The sequence below is a fragment of the Durio zibethinus genome, chromosome 26 (genome assembly GCF_047325235.1).
Source record: "Durio zibethinus cultivar Kanyao isolate XHJ-2024 chromosome 26, ASM4732523v1, whole genome shotgun sequence".
Lineage (NCBI taxonomy): Eukaryota > Viridiplantae > Streptophyta > Magnoliopsida > Malvales > Malvaceae > Durio > Durio zibethinus.
Genome location: NC_143187.1, coordinates 7,161,686 through 7,178,286, shown reverse-complemented (window position 1 = coordinate 7,178,286; position 16,601 = coordinate 7,161,686). Strand labels below are relative to the sequence as shown.

Sequence of the window (16,601 nt, the reverse complement as noted above, 5' to 3'; positions counted from 1 at the left end):
AAAGAAAAAAGGTAAATCCTTTATTACCTTTTGGCTATGAAAGCAGAGTCCGTCCATTCCCAGAATGCTTGGGTTCAACCAATTCTATACATGATAATCGAATAGAGTAGAACATAGATGCTCTAGAGTTATGAGCCTTCTTTTTACTTTCTGTTCATTTTAAAAGGGAAATGAAAGATAGCCTCCTCGTTTCATTGAGATCAGCTTATGCTTTCAAGCAGACTATAACAAATCATCAAGAAAAACATGCTCTGCAATTCCAATTTGGATCTCACATGTTAGCAAATTTTGAAGCAGTAATCCATGTAAGACGGTGGATAATACCCTGTTATCAACTCTGGATGAAAGCACATCGACAGTTAAGAATGCTATTAGATCGACTGTGATACAAAGTGCCGACACCATAAATGTGATTGCGTTTTAGACAATGAAGTAAGACGTCCTTATGTTACATAAAATACAGAACATTGATGAAAATTGGAAATCCTGATTGGTCCCTGTTGTTTTTGGCCTCTGCTTGCTCATGCAGGCGTCTAGAGAGATATTTCTTATGTGGATGCAGGGAAGTAATAAAATCCCAGGGCCATCACATAATCTGCAAATAGGCATACGTAAATTGTAAATCTATTTGTCCACTTAAGAAAAATGAGGATGGGTATTGCTGACAACTCAACAAACTGTCAATTGGGCAACATGATGCATCTTGAACTTGCATTTATAAATTCAGCAGAGCTAAAAGCACAATGTTAACGGATATAACATTGTGTATAATAAGATTAGGTTCGAATCTTACCATTTGCTTAGCGAGACTTCTTTAGTCGTTTTGGGGGCCTCATTTTCTCTTTCTTCAAATCATCAGGACTTTTAACATCGATAAATGGCTGCAAACAGTGAGAAAATGATTATGATAGAGGAATACTACTATTACTATAAACATATAGCCACGAAAATCCTCATATTATAGAATGAAGGAAGAGGAATGCATGCTACAGTTGAACCTAGAGATCCAAAGACCAAAAAGCAACTAGAATAATTAATTGTAGTAAGGTGGAAGAAAATCATATGTTTAGAAGTTATGAATTTTGCTCTATATTTATCAAAATTGATGAGAAGAAAGTGTTGCTCAAAAGGTACATAAAGGATATACCTCGTCCCACTTTTTCTGAAGCTCCAGAAGTTCTTGACAGTATGCAAGGCATTCTGCATGGTATACAGCAGCTAACTCTTTTATTAAGGCCTTCCTCTTGATGATGCCAATCACTGCATAAACATATATATTTTTTGAGAGATAGTGAAACACAGAGAGTCAAGGTTCATAGAAGAAATTCATTAAAAGCCTATATCAAGGATAATCACGAAATACTAAAATCCTCCCTAGCCAAATAACCCTAAACCCATTAACAAAGCGACCACTCTGGTTGACTAAAGGTATGTTTACCGACAACCCTTGCTCTCATCAACACCATAATAGCTTTTATTTTCAACCATTGAAATTGAAGTAATTGAAATGCTTAAAATTAGCATAAATGCTTATGAATTTAAACCAATGTTAGCTTCCTTTTTTTTTTTTTTCATGAAGCAACTGGCTGAAAGAATTAATCAATCACTAGTCTTGAAAAGGCTCAGTCCTTAGCATAAAACTAAGGTCACTTCTCAAACAGATTAATACCTAGGTTAAAGCAGTAGAATTAAGCCAATCCAGATAGCACCAGTACACCAAGAGATAATTTCAACAAATAATTAGAGCTAAACTGCTATAAACACACTTCAGAATCGATTACTCAGCACTTTGAAACCAAAATTTAGAACTCTACCAACACAGCATCATAGAAAGCAGATACCAAAAAAAAAAAAAAAAATCATCACGATATCTTTTCTCAAAATTAAAAACCAAGCAATACCTATTAAAAATCACTCCTTTTAATCCAAATCGACTAACCAACAGAAAACCCAAATTAACAATGTAAACCCATAACAGAAAACATGAACCAAAGGAATCAAAACCCTTAAATGAAAAAACAAAGAAAATCCACAAAGCAAAAATAACAGGGAAAAAAAGTTACTTCGACTGGGATCGAATGGAGGAGGAGGCTGATCTGGCTGAGAAGCAGGAGCAGGAGAAGGCTGTTTCCGTTCTTGGCTCATAGCTTGGTGTTTGAAGATTGGTTTTTTGGTTTGCCCAGAAGAAAAGAAGTTTAAAAAGTTAACCCAGTCCAAGGTTTCTTCTGTTATTACTATGCAGAAGATGCCACATAGTTTCAGAGCTTTGCTTCTATTTATTTACTTTGTTTAGTGCTTTTTCTGTTACATAGTTGATGGAACAATAAGAAACCAAAACTGATGAACTGGGTTTTTGTTTTTGGATTCTCAATTTCGGCTTCGGCCTCTTTAACAAAGTCCACATTTTTTGCAACTCCATGCTCTGGTCTAGTCCCTGTTTGAGCCTGGAAATAACTACGACAGAGGTTTGGAATGTTAAAAAAAAAAAAGAATATTGAAAAGAAAATAAAAAAATATTTTAACCACAAAAAATTATAATATAGAGCTCAATGCCCCAATCACCTTTGCTTACGCCTTGTCATCAATATAAATGAAAAATTAAATATTCAAATAAATAATATCATTTTTATTATAAATATGAAAAATTATTTCATACTAAAACTTTTAAACTCTATCGTTCTTCTTTAAATTTTATTTATGAAGTTTGAAGTTCCACTTAGTATGAAAAATAAATTTATAAACATGTTGAAATTATTAAATAAAAATATATTATACGTACTTAATGACTAATCATTAGAAAATAATTCAAATATTATTTTTTAATAAATAAAAAATTATACATTAATCATTAAATTAAATATTTGATTGTATTAATAATTGATATTTTATATTCTTTGATTTGCAAAATTTGAGGTAAATAAAATTTTAAGTCTAAATAAAAATATATTATATTAGATAATTTAAAATAAATAATTATAAATTATATATGCGATAAAATTTTAATAAATAATCATCGATAAAATTTAAATTAAAATTTTTTTTATTGAAAAAAATAAATTTTAACTTACACCCAATCATTTATTGATATTAATATTTTATATTCAATAAAAAAGGTATTCACGTTTTGATGTTTTGATAATTAACGATACCTACTTAGGACTTTATGAAAATTGTTACTGTGATAACTAACAAACTATCTTTTTTATTTATTTATTTTTTTGCAACAACTATTGTTGTTAACTAAATGCAAATTTATTTTTTGTGTTACAGCAATTATAGTATTTTTTAATTAATTTTCAAATAATTTTAAAGAATTGACTTTACCCTATTACACATACTTAAACCCAAACTATAAACCCTTGCATCTCACTCTTCCTTCCGATCCAAAATCCCCAACGCCACCGCCATGTCCCTTATAGCAGGCTCCTACGAACGTTTCATTTGGGGTTTCAAACTAAAACCCTTAACCCATGACCCTTCTTCTCAATCCCTTGCTCTTACCCAACTCTTCTCCTACCCGTCCCACATCGCCCCCATAACCACCGTAGCCGCCGCCGGTCCAGCCGCTGCATCCGGCTCCTCCGATGATACCATCCACATCTACGACCTCTCCTCCGCCGCTTCCCTTGGTCCTCTTCACCACTTTTCCTCTTCCATCACTTCCCTCTCCTTCTACTCCCCTCCGAACCTGTCCTTCCCTCGTAACCTCATCTCGGCCTCTGCTGATGGCTCCATCTCCATCTTTGACACCGAACCCTTTGTTCTTCTCAAGTCCTTCAGGTCCCATAAAAAGGGTATCAATGATTTGGCTGTTCATCCTTCTGGGAAGCTTGCTTTGAGTGTTTCGCGTGATGGGTGTTTGGCTATGTCGAATTTGATGAGAGGGAAAAGGAGCTTTTGTTGTAGGTTGGGAAAAGAAGCGACGATCGTTAAATTTGATGGCAGTGGAGAGAGGTTTTTTATGGTTTCTGAGGAGAAAATTGGAGTTCATTTGGCTGAAGATGCTAGGTTGTTGTTTGAGTTGGAGAATGAAAAACGAGTTCTTTGTGCTGCTCCTGGAGAGGTTAATTTTTTTTTTAATTTTAATTTAAAACTAACCTTTTATATAGTTATTACAATTGTTGGTTCATGGGTGAGGAAATGGAGGAAAAGGATAAATTTTGGGTAGAAAATTTACTGCTTTAAAATGTCTAGAGAGTTATATACAAATGCAATTGTGTTAGGAATTGAATATTTTGGTGGTGGGCTGGTAGTGTTTAGGTGTTCTATTATTGGTTGATTGAATTGAGTACTTTTTGATGGTGTTCTGCATAAAAGTTGATAGAAGAAGAGGTAAAAGGTTAAAAGCTACAAGCTCAATTCATTCACCTTGTAGCTGAACCATTTTTTGGTACAAATCTACTGCTTTATATTAATTGGCAAATAAATTATGTTAGTAGCGTCTTAGAGGATTGAATAACGTGATTTTGATGGAGCATAGTTTTAGTTCAAAAAGGAGCTGTTTTTTGAGATGTCAGAATTTTTCCAAAGCTCAGTGAATTCACACGTAAAGGAAGAATGTTATAGTGGATGAACTTCTAAGATGCTGGTGTTGCTTAATCTATGATTCTGGCAAATTTCTCTCTTGTGCTGCTTGTTCCATACTTCCATGATGCATGTTTATTGTTCTTTGGTTATTTATAACTTGAATTCTAAAGGCATATTATGATTTTGCCAGAGTGGAATTTTATATACTGGTGGTGAGAGCCGTAGTATTACAGCATGGGACACAAACAGTGGTAAGGTTGCTTATTGCATCGAGGATGCACATTCTACCCGTGTAAAAGGAATTGTTGTGCTGACCAAAGATGGCGGTGTTGATGATGATCCATATTTAGTGGCATCTGCATCATCTGATGGGTTTATACGTGCTTGGGATGTTCGCATGGCCATCAAGGGGAAGCCAAAACCATTGGCTGAGGCTAATACAAAGTCCAGGCTGACTTGTCTTGCTGGATCATCTGTCAAATGTGAGTATCTGCTTGCTCTTATATTCTTATTTATCTTTTCATCTGTCTAGTAAAATTATGGCCTTGCTTATATCTTTCATTGCCATCAATGTAACCATTCTAATTGTATCTGTGTGCTGTTGAAAATGATGGAATAATCTAATCTGAAATTCTTATGGGAACTTATTTTGGTGTGATTTGCCTCCTGGGTTCTATTAACTGCATTTCGAGTGTAAATATATGCAGTATTTGTGGTTCTTTTACTTCATAGTAACTTGTTTATGTTGACAATGATAGAAGATTATGATAATGAATGAGTTCAATAATCTGACTTTTTCTCACATTATTATATAAAATTGTGGTTATTCTGAATCTCTTGCTTGCTTTACTATTTATTGCAATTGCTATTCAATGATTCAGTATATCTCTCTTTGTCAGCTTCTAAACGACCACAGATTGGGAATAGTGCTCCTAAGGAAGAGGAGGATGTGGCAGAAGAAGTATAACAAATTGTGCAAGTGAACTTGACCACATAGAGGGGGTTTAAGACAAGTTGTGCAAGTGAACTTGACCACACAGAAGGGGTTTAAGAGCTCTCTCATGGTTGCTGAAAAGCTCCTGTCAGTATTGGGCCTTTTTGATCCAACGAATTAATTTTGACAATTCATCATTCTGTTCATATTGATTTTGAATCTTATGTTGTATCATTTTAATTTTAGCTAAACCTTATAAGCAAATTTTCCATTATTTATATGCATATGATTGAATATGAAATCAAATTTAAGAAGTGGAGGTTAAAGTCTAATCACTTGGAGGAAAAGGGTAGCGAGAGAGAATCTTTAGGGTGGACTGTGAAGAACAATCAATATCGGTCCCCAAAATTTTGCATTTGGTCTTAAAACTGAAACGACACAAAGTAACCATATTTGGTTGTTCTAGGTATCAAATCATCATGAAAACAAATCCACAGCATCTATATAATCAAAACAGTGCGGCATTTATGTGGGAATTGCCATCTCTTACAAATATCTCCAATAAACACTATCAGCTCACTATGGATCTCGTTCCAATGATTTGGTTTCATTCATATGTGAATAGAAATGCTGTTTATGCAAAGGGGAAAAGCATCCAATGTTTCCCAGAAAGTTACATAGAAGAGAGAAGCCGCCTCTTATCTTATACTTGCTTACTACACCATGCCCAAAGCAAAGTACTCATCCAAAATCAATCAGCAACTCTGACCGAAACAGAAGAAAAGCTCAGCACATAACAAAATCAGGGAAACTAGCATCAGCGATTCAAAGCATTGAACTAGTGTTTTAAGGGCAGAATTTCACAAGAATCCTAGATACAATACACATGCCTTGTGAATTGTTGGTGGTATTTGGAGTAGAGATCTAAGATTAACCATTTACCATTGTACAAAGCACACTGTTTTGTACCCCAAAATGAATAAAATCCAATTATCAATGAAATACAGGCTCTCGGCTGTTCTCAGAATGGAGCTGGTCACCCCATTCAGCCAGGTTAAACCTGTAGTTATTCAATAAGGAAAGCAAACTAGTCCACTATTCAATATGGAAACCAAACTAGTACACTATTCAATCCCCTATCGATCTAACTCATTGAATGACCTCTACATGTAGGATACTCACAATTTTAGGCAGCATAATAAAATTTTGGAAAAGTAGGTACTTATAAAGGAATGAAAACCATAAATCAATACCAAAAGCTATCACTGAAGTTCTAAAAGAAAACACACCTCCTAGGCACATGATGCTAGGAACTTGGGAAGAGCTTCAGGCATGTAATTTCTCATTGTAGGTTCCCCTATGAAAATGATGAAAGGCTGCCAGATATGTCTGACATTTGAAGCAGCATCAATGACAGCAACGGATATCCTGAGTATTTCAAGTTGGCTTACATATTGAAGTGAAATCCATAAGAAACCATGGAGAAAATTTACTACAAATGAAAAAATCCTTATCTTAGATGGCTCATAACAAAATGCACCAAAAAATGCCAGCTGATGAGTTGAACTTGTTACTGCTTCATTTTCTTCCTTGCTCTAACCTGTTTTGTGGCAATATCTTCGGTGAAGATTTTCATGCAACATTATAAAAGTTAATTACTTGTGATCAGCACTTTCTAAAATCTATTATGAATACCATGGTGGACGAAATGAGCATTTAAGACACTTCCCCTTCACTGTGATCTCTGAACTCCTTGATTGAAAACTCCAGGATTCCTAATAAAGCATATATATCATTTGCTTTTGGATGGGATTGATCAGCAACACGAAACTCATGTACGTGTCCATTTACTTGTAGCCAGCTACAGCCAGGGGTTTTCTTTACTCCTTTCTCTTTAAGAAGTCTCCTCATTTTAGCAAATTTATCCCACTTGCCTGCAGCCGCATATATGTTTGAGAGTAAAACGTAATTTCCAGCATTTTCTGGTTCCATTGTTAATAGTTTCTCAGCAGCAGACTCCGCAAACTTGGTCTCGGAGTGCAGCTTACAGGCACTCAACAACGGGCCCCACACTCGAGTATCTGGTTTGAATGGCATTTCTTTAACAAGTTCTCTGGCTTCATTGATATGTCCAGCACGCCCTAGTAAATCCACCATGCAGGCATAGTGTTCTTGGTTTGGTTGGCAACCATACACTTCCCTCATCTCCTTAAAAAATTCCCGACCTTCTTTAACAAGGCCCGAATTGACACAAGCAGTCAGTAGCCCAAGAAAGGTAACTTGATCCAGTTTCAGATTCAAATGCTTCATCTGGTTATACAACTCACAACATTGTGACCAGTCCCCATGCTTAGCATGAGCACTGATCATCGAGTTCCATGTTATGATATCCTTACCATCAATTTTTTCTTCATCAAAAAGCTTTCTGGCCATAACTATGCATCCGCATTTTGCATAACTGATAAGAAGTGCTGAATTAACAGATGACAGCAAATTCAGACCAAACTTCAATGAGTATCCATGAAGGCATTTTACTTGTTCTAGTGACCCTATATTCACGAATGCAGGCAAGATGTTGATAACTGTTATGAAATCAGATTTAACTCCATCTGTTCTCATCCTGGAGAAAAGAGAAAGAGCATCAAGATTCTGATTATGGTTTACATATCCTTTGATCATTGAGCTCCATGAAACCACAGTTTTTATTGTTAGACTTTCAAAAATCTTTTCCGCATAAATCAAACAATCACATTCAAAATACATATCAATAAGAGAATTATGAACCGAAACTTGATAATCCGAACCGTTTCTCATCACATGAGCATGTATTTGTTTGCCCCATTCGATAGATTTCAACTGCCTAATCGAGGAAATAGCAGGAATAGCAGTAAACATATCAGCTCTAAACCCAGAGGTTGCCATGCACCTCAAGTTTTCAAGTGATTCCTTGGGTTTTCCATGTTGATAATAAGCAGAAATCATTATATTCCAGACAACAAGATCCTTATCTGGCATCTTCTCAAATAACAATCTTGCACTTTTCAAACTACCTAGTTTTGAATACATTGACAACAAAGCAGTATTCACATACAAATCGTTACTTAAATCACTAACTAGAACCAAACTATGAAGAGCTTTTCCTGCACCCAATGAACCTAAGTCAACACTTGCCCCCAACAAATTAATAATAGAGACCACACTTCCACTTTGAGAAGCCTCAAAAATCAAACCTTTCCAATAACCCAAATCCTTAACAGGTTTTTCATCAACCACCTTTTGCTCAAATCCACTAAAGCCACTGTAGAACTCCAACAAAGCATTACCCACAACCTCAAATGAATCAAAACCCAACTTTGCCAACTGCCCATGAACCATTTTTCCATACTCAACATCTAACAAACAAGAACAAGCTCTTAGAACAAAAGGGTAAGTCTTCTCATCAGGGAAAATGGATTTTTTTGGCACCATGTCCTTGTACACCAAAAGGGTCCTTTTATATTCGCCCAAAGTCGCTAAATTTCTTAAAATTGTGTTGTAAAGATGTGAACTTGGGTTGGTGATGGAATCAAAGAGTTGCAAACAGAGGTTAAGCATGCCAAAGTTGGCATAGGAATCAATGAGATGAGAGGAAACAGTTTGGTTCTGGTGGAGGCCATGGAGGATGAACCTTGCATGGATTTGTGGGAGATGGCGTGGTTTCTTGCATAGGTTTAATAGAGAGGAGAAGGTGCTGCTGAAAAGCCTTGTTTGAAAGGCGGAAAAGTGTGGGAATTGGTGGGTGAGAGAGCTGAGAAAATGCCTTGACCATTGAGCGGGAAGCATTGGAAATGGATTTTGGAGGCCATGGCTTTGCTTTTGTGTAATTTATAATTACTACTATAATTTTCCTCGCCAATATTTTTTTCTTTTATTTTCTTTATTTATTTATTTATTTATTATTTGGTTTGATAAATATAGAGAAAAAAGTATATGAAAAATACCAAAAGAAGGAAAATTTAAGAAAAAAAGTATAATATATAAAACAGCTTTTCTCTTTGCCTATGGGAAGATTAACTTACTTCAATATAAAATTAAAAAATTTTATATTTTTAATTATTAAATTTAATAAATTCAAAGGTAAGATAATTAAGCAAAAAAAAATTAATTTCATTTCTTGATATGTCAAAATCAATAATTAAAAAAATATGAAAATTTATTTTTAGTAAGTTGAACCTTCCTCTACAGTTCAAAAAGATTCCAATTTGCTTGTCCAAAGCAATCTTTCACTCCCGCTTCAATTAACGAATAAAAAACCCTAACTTTCCACCCATATTCAAATCTCTCTTCACATTAGGTGAAATTATCTTTTTTTTTTGTTTCATTTTTCGTTTAATTTGATTTTCCTCTCGTTTTCCAGTTCTTTTTAGCTGATCAGAGCTTTAGAGATCGACGCAAGTTCGACTTTCTCGGTACGATTCTTCGTATTCGTTGTTTGGTTAAACGATAAAATGGGAGAGAAAAGAAAGTGAAAACAAGTTTTATTTTTTTATCTTTTATTACTTAGATCATGAACACATTAATGTCAAAAAATAAAAAAAATACTGAATAAAGGTTATCAAATCAGATTTTTCTCTATTATTTTTTTATCTTTTACGCTAGGGTTTTAGATTCAGGATTGGTGAAATTATTATAGGTTTCGATTTGTAACTTTATGCTTTATTTGGTTGCTCGGAAATTGCAAAACAAGAGATGTTAGATTCGGAGCTAAGATTAATATCTATTTGATTTTAATTGGGGCTATACTTGGGGTTTTGTAACCTAGTAATTAGGGAAGAAAACTGAGAAAGGAAAGAAAATGGAATGTGGGAATTAATACTGTAAAAGGTATGTGTCCAGAGAAATGTTAGAAGTGAACTGAATAACGAAGATGATGAAATGTAGAATGTAGTTGAATTATCTTCCATCATAGTTGAGGTTTAATACTGATTTTTTAAGTAAAAGTGCACAACTAGAAATAAGGATTTTGTTTCTGGTTTGGCTTGTGTAAAGGGTTGTGCTTTATTGCTTTTATTATTGTGTTGTCATATAGGAACTCAGAGGTTGCTTGAAAGGATTGCGCTATTTAGTGGAGTGGTAGAACATCGCTGCTGAGATTCAGAAATGACGAATACAGATAGAGAGAGACACAGAGAAAGGGAAACAGGTTTTTTTTTTTATCTATTTTAACTCTTGTTTTCTTTCTGGTCTTTGAGGCTTTTAGCCTTTTACTTCATACATTTGTTGCGTATGGTTTTATTTAAATTCATACACCGATCCTCACACACTACCAACTAGACAGATGCAGAGTCATGAATACACATGCCTGCCAGTCTTTGATTCATGAGCTCAAGCTCCATGTACATGTGAAAACTTAAACAACAAACATAGCTGATACAAAATACAAGTCCTTTGTTCTTTACATATGTCTACTACTTGCATTTTGTCTTTGGGTGTGTTCATGCAAAAGTAAGTCAGTAAATTTGTTCATCCATGTGGCTGTGGCTGTGTCTGCACTTGCACTGCTTTCCTTGCATACAACCATGTAGTGTTGAGTCTTTTCTACTTGGGGAGTTGCGGCAGTGAGAGTAGTAGGTGGAATGAGGGTGTATTTTTTGAATTGGCTCTCAATAATCTCCATTAAGCAAAAAATTATCTGTTATATGTTGGACTAATCTTGGTTAAACTTAAAACTAATAAAATTGAAATGAATTGATTGTTGTGCTAACATAAGATGATTGGATGATATGTAGACAAGCATAAATACATATATGTAGATGGGTCTGCCTTTCATTGCACCTTTGGCCCCATATATTGGAAGTACTTTATTTTTGAAGTGGTAGCAAAGCTGTCTAGAATCATCTTCTATTTTATTTTGTTATCTAGGACTCTTTTTTGGTTTCTGTTTGCAACTTGCTATTTAGTCTGGTGAGCAAATAAACATTACCTCATTAATATTTTGTTGGTCTTGTTATGGTTGTTTTACAGCTTTTTATCTCTTTACTCAGCAAAGGCTTCCAGCTTGCAAACCTGTCCTTACTCCAGCATGGGTGAGAGCATGACAACACTCTTTAATACCTGAAATTTTCATTCATCTCTGGCTAGTATTTAGCTTGCAGTTTGGGATGTTGGCTGCTTTTAATGCTGATTATTATCTAATTTTATTGATGGATGTCATCTTCATTTCTGCAGGTTATTACAATATTTTTGTTTACGGGTTTCATTTTCATTCCTGTTGGCCTTGTTACTTTGCGTGCTTCTCGTAGTGTAATTGCCCATTCTATGGCTCTTTCATCTTATGTGGCTATTTATTATAATTCTTTTTCAAGCATCCATTTTTATATTTAGAACATACATGTGAATAACCATTTTTCTTTGATTGGTAGGTTGTTGAAATTGTGGAACGATATGATACTGAATGTGTACCTGAGCCATTTAGAATTGATAAAGTTTCATATGTCCAGGACGACTCAATTCCCAAGAATTGTTCTCTTTCCTTGAAGGTAATACTTCCTTTCTGCATTAACTATATCTTCAGTGTGAAAATTTTTGCTTCCTTTTCAAGTGTTCAAATATACCTTTAAGTTGGTGTGGTCATTTCAGTATATTCCCCCGACCACCTGGAGTTGCTATCATAAAGTGTCTTGCATTTCAATCTATGCCAAGCTATATCTTCAACTATTTCTTTCTCAGTCATTACAATGCATTACACTGCAGTAGAGACTGTCAGCAACTGAGTGTCTCTTTCTTTCTGGAAAAGTACAAATTCTTGTCACAAAGCTTTTAAATTTACTATGAACTAAAACCTCTTGTTACCTATAGAAGTGGAGTTTATTGGAATTTTGAAGGGTAATTGAACTAACATATAGCCTTAAAGCATTTTTTATTCCTAGCTTGACTTCTTGTTGCTCTGCTGTGCTGTGTCTATCAAACTCAAAATAGTTCATGAATTAAATTAACTTTCCTTCTTATGAAATTAAATTTACTTTTGAGGAAGCTTAAAACATTTTCCTTTTACTTTTTCCTTCTTTTAAAGTATCCAACTGTTTGACTTCTGGTCATTTCTGCACTTTTCTGTAGATAGTATTTCTTTCTATCCTTTTACCATATCCTTAGTAAGTGAATTTTATTTTATGGAATGCTGGGAGAAACAGCTACTCCCTTCTAGTATGGGTGCATTATTCTTAGTAGAATACCATTCGTTAATACACTTCATGTGACTGGTTTTGGTAACATTTCTTTGTTTATATACTTTTAAGGATTGTGTTGAAAACTTTGATTCAATGTTGAATGCTTGTTCCTTTGTTTTTCTTTTTCATATTTGTTTATTTTGCGACTATATCTTCTTTGTAGGTGAGCAAGTACATGAAAGCTCCAATTTACATTTACTATCAGCTCAATAATTATTATCAGAACCATCGACGGTGCGGGCTCTTTCACTTGATGAGTCTAATGCTTTAGCTTGATCAACATTAATAAATTGATCCATTGCCATTGAATTGTTTAAATGAACTATTAAGGGGTTGTTGCATTTCTTTTGCTTTTGGCAGTCCATTGACCTTAAAATAATTATTCATGTTTGAGGCCCTGCTTATGATTTATTTTCCTTTTGCCTTAGTAGTTTACTTATTTGTTATTTACAATTAAGCTAAATTCCAAAATTCTTGGTTTAATATCCTGTGTTTCTTCAATTTGCACTTCATTGGTTTAAATATTTCCCAGGTATGTCAAAAGCAGAAGTGATCGGCAACTCTTACATGGATGGAAGTATCCTGCTACAAGTTCCTGTCAACCTGTAGAGTTCAACAATAATCAACCTATTGTTCCTTGTGGGTTGATAGCATGGAGTTTATTTAATGATACATTTACATTTATTCGTGAGAGAGCAGAACTCAAGGTCAATAGGAAGAACATTGCCTGGAAGAGTGACCGGGATCACAAGTTTGGCAAGACTGTATATCCTTTCAATTTCCAAAATGGAACCTTGATTGGTGGTGGGAAGCTGAATCCAAGAATTCCTGTAAGTATTAGCTCTGTCTAGAGACTTTTTACTAATGTCTTTCTGATTCTTTTGTCTAGCAAAAAATTACTTATTCAATGCTCAAAATATGTTTCCGAAGTAACCAACTGGCAGATATCCTGAAATAACCACTTTTCTTCTTTTCATTATGTCAATACAGCCTTTTCATTTTTAGTTATGTATTCAGCTAAAGCTGGAGACATGCAATAATCTTTTGGGTTTGTTTCTCTTGCTTTTTGTATTTTGGGCACCGGTGAATGGATGCATTATAGCTAAGCGATCAGGAGGATCTTATTGTATGGATGCGTACATCTGCTCTCCCTAGCTTCCGAAAATTGTATGGGAGAATTGAAGAGGATTTGGATGCAGATGATGTTGTAGCAGTCCACCTAATGAACAACTACAACACTTACGGTTTTGGCGGTAAAAAGAAGCTTGTTCTTTCAACATCAAGCTGGTTGGGGGGAAAGAATGACTTCCTTGGTCTTGCATGTGTCTTTGTTGGTTCTTCTTCTCTTATCCTTGCCATTGTCTTCATGCTACTACATCTAAAATCTCGAAGGTAAAAATTCAAGAGGTAATACACAACAATTTTGAATTCTCTATGCTTTCATCCATAGACTTACCATTATCTGGAATTCTGTTTCATTTACAAAATGTTAAGAGTTGCAATATTCTCTGCCTGGATATTCCCTTGTTTTCAGGTTTCTGAAAATGTTGTATGACACATTGTTTTTATAATGTGTTAATTAGCCATAATCTTTCTTTTTGCAGGCCTTATGGGGACCCGAGTTATTTACCATGGAACAGGAAAAGCCTTTCAGGGTGATTCAAGAGATGAACTGCCATCTTACATTTAAACTTCAAGCCAGTGAGTTCAAACTGTAATTCGGATGAATAGTTAGGAACAAAGGCAAGAGAAAAATGCAGTGTCAGTCAGCTGGTTATTTATGTTAATAGCTCGACAAAGGAATCATTATCAGGCCAGTGATATACGTGACAAATCAATATCAGATAAAAACTCTTTGAATTTTCCTTTACGTTGCATACAATAATGTTAATAAATACCCCTTTTCTCTGCATATTAGGGCTGATGTTAGGTCTCCAGTCCAAGTGGCCCTGCAAAACATGATTGGCTTTTGTTTTTCTGATTTATTATCTTATCTTCTCTTATATAGTAAACCCAACTTGTGAAAGAGACCAGAATCTACCACAATGTGTAGACACGTGCCGTAGTGTCCACTGCACGTGCCTCTATCCCACCAAGAGAAAATGAAATTTCAAAAAATAAAAAACCAAAAAAATAGATGTACCCAAATACTTAGATCAGTGAAAGAGCTGAAGCAAAATAACAATCTTCACTGACTGAAGCCGCGCCTTCCAAGTGGCTGCTTTCTCAATTTCTGTCAAAAACGCGTTGAAACTTCAAAACAGCAGCCAGTCGTATTTGCTGACTTTTCGTCATGTTTGCTAGGGAAATTGTGGACCGAACATATTTGTATTGGTTGATGAAGGTTAAGAGCATTGCTAATTATTTGGCACTGTTGGCACTGTCCATGAACTCTAACCATATAATTTTGTTGCAAATTTCTGCGTCCCAGGGTCTCATTTATTTCTTCCCTAATCCTTATCCATAAAATTATAGGTTGAAATTTGGTTTGTTGAACCTTACAAGGATGGACCAGTAATCTTATGGAAGGCATCCAATTGCCTCTTCCTTGGGGAACTTTCCATTTCTTGTCTTGATCAAACTGATGATGTAAGAGCTAACCTATTCAAAGTAATTTAATATAGAAACATACCCACAAAATGGTGTTTGACAAAAATTGACATTGAATCCCCAGTGAATTAGAAGGGAAAGCTTATGGTTGTTAACTTGTTATCATAGGGACTAATTCTAAATTGCACCCTTAAGAAAGGGAAAAAAAAAACTACCCAATAAACGTCAATTGACATATAAAATGATCTAGAAGATTTTCTTCGACCAACGAAATCTTCTTAAAAGATAGGATCGTAGTCAGACAGATCCTATTTATATCCCATGAAAATCTGTTTTCATTTTTGAAGTGCATATGAACTTCTTTTACGTGTCGTTTGGAAAATTAGAAAACTGTTAGGTAAAATGAAAAATAAATAAAAAAAATAGAAAAGACAAAGTCAGAACCCAGATCATCGCTCACGTGGGTTAACCTCCATCTTTAAATATTCTTGTCTGTTGTAATCTGAATTGCCCAACAACTTCCAGTCTCTTTCCTTGATCTTTCCTTATTTTAAGCACTGTAACACTTCTTAATCTCGCTCTATATAAACGCTACTTTGATCTTCAAACACTCCCCAGCCAATTCCTCGAATATCAATATCTCCCTCTAGAGCCCCCCTAACAATCTCCTTTAACCACCAAAACTCATCATCAAAAAACCCAATCTTGATTAGCTTTTATCATCAGTTTTAAAGATGATGAAAGAGGTGGGATACAAGCAAAACTGGGGTGCAGTGGCACCTTCCCCTCTCATTTCCCCAAGAAAATGTTCAACTTGTCCAAGGCTAGAGACCATTCTTGAAGAAGGGTGTGAAAATCATACAGTTTTTTCAAAGAAAGTCTTCCTTTTTCTTCCCGTGGTCTTGTCTACCGTTTTCTATTTCTTGCTAAACGAAGATGTGTCTCTTTGTGCATGAACCTTCCAATGTTTTTGCTTGAAAGGGATTTGGAAAACAGTGGCTCTGTATGGATGATCTTCAAACAAAGGCTTGAAAGATAAAGAGTTTTGGGCTCATGATCAGAAGCATGGAAACGGACAAGCAAAAAATTCAATGCGAGATTAATGTTCAATAAGTTTATAGCATTGTAATCTGTGAGAGTATGAGATTCAGATGGGGTATATAGTGTTTGGTGGGTAAATTTTCTTTGGAATGTTGCAAGTTTGTAAATCGTGTTTTTTTATATCAATCCAAACATCTCCTAGTCTCTGGTTTTTGAAAATTTATTATTTTAAGAGCATTTACCCAAAGTTATTGTGATTACCTGTTAGGATGTTGAAGTATTGAATGACAATAATGGTTATCATCCATCAAAATTTTTTTTTTCTTGTATGTTTTAAAGGCATG

At 34.9% G+C, this 16,601-nt stretch overlaps 4 protein-coding genes across 7 annotated transcripts; 2 read left to right on the top strand and 2 right to left on the bottom strand.

The window, feature by feature from the left end:
• Nucleotides 1-306: 306 nt before the first annotated feature.
• LOC111274836 (uncharacterized) lies at nt 307-2,280 on the bottom strand. The gene is made up of 4 exons (XM_022859777.2): nt 2,064-2,280; nt 1,148-1,260; nt 794-881; nt 307-595 (listed from the first exon to the last, which is right to left on the bottom strand). The coding sequence occupies exons 1-3, from the start codon at nt 2,143-2,145 to the stop codon at nt 801-803; spliced, it is 276 nt and encodes a 91-aa protein (XP_022715512.1). The 5' UTR covers nt 2,146-2,280; the 3' UTR covers nt 307-595; nt 794-800.
• Nucleotides 2,281-3,339: 1,059 nt separating this feature from the next.
• On the top strand, nt 3,340-5,745 carry LOC111274832 (uncharacterized). The gene is made up of 3 exons (XM_022859771.2): nt 3,340-4,063; nt 4,718-5,009; nt 5,427-5,745. The coding sequence occupies exons 1-3, from the start codon at nt 3,407-3,409 to the stop codon at nt 5,492-5,494; spliced, it is 1,017 nt and encodes a 338-aa protein (XP_022715506.2). The 5' UTR covers nt 3,340-3,406; the 3' UTR covers nt 5,495-5,745.
• A 196-nt stretch (nt 5,746-5,941) lies between these two features.
• On the bottom strand, nt 5,942-9,358 carry LOC111274831 (pentatricopeptide repeat-containing protein At1g11290, chloroplastic-like). The gene is made up of 3 exons (XM_022859770.2): nt 7,157-9,358; nt 6,751-7,061; nt 5,942-6,225 (listed from the first exon to the last, which is right to left on the bottom strand). Exon 1 carries the CDS (start codon nt 9,281-9,283, stop codon nt 7,178-7,180), a length of 2,106 nt encoding a protein of 701 aa, XP_022715505.2. The 5' UTR covers nt 9,284-9,358; the 3' UTR covers nt 5,942-6,225; nt 6,751-7,061; nt 7,157-7,177.
• Nucleotides 9,359-9,645: 287 nt separating this feature from the next.
• LOC111274833 (putative ALA-interacting subunit 2) lies at nt 9,646-14,678 on the top strand. Of its 4 annotated transcripts, none has more exons than XM_022859772.2 (9): nt 9,646-9,909; nt 10,530-10,643; nt 11,465-11,526; nt 11,669-11,743; nt 11,863-11,979; nt 12,830-12,900; nt 13,199-13,496; nt 13,769-14,058; nt 14,271-14,678. In XM_022859772.2, the coding sequence occupies exons 2-9, from the start codon at nt 10,601-10,603 to the stop codon at nt 14,323-14,325; spliced, it is 1,011 nt and encodes a 336-aa protein (XP_022715507.2). In that variant the 5' UTR covers nt 9,646-9,909; nt 10,530-10,600; the 3' UTR covers nt 14,326-14,678. The 4 variants fall into 4 exon arrangements, with proteins under 4 accessions (XP_022715507.2, XP_022715508.2, XP_089611322.1 ...); XM_022859773.2 differs by having other exon boundaries at nt 13,769-14,073; XM_089755196.1 differs by lacking the exon at nt 11,669-11,743 and having other exon boundaries at nt 13,769-14,073.
• The last annotated feature ends 1,923 nt before the right edge of the window (nt 14,679-16,601 follow it).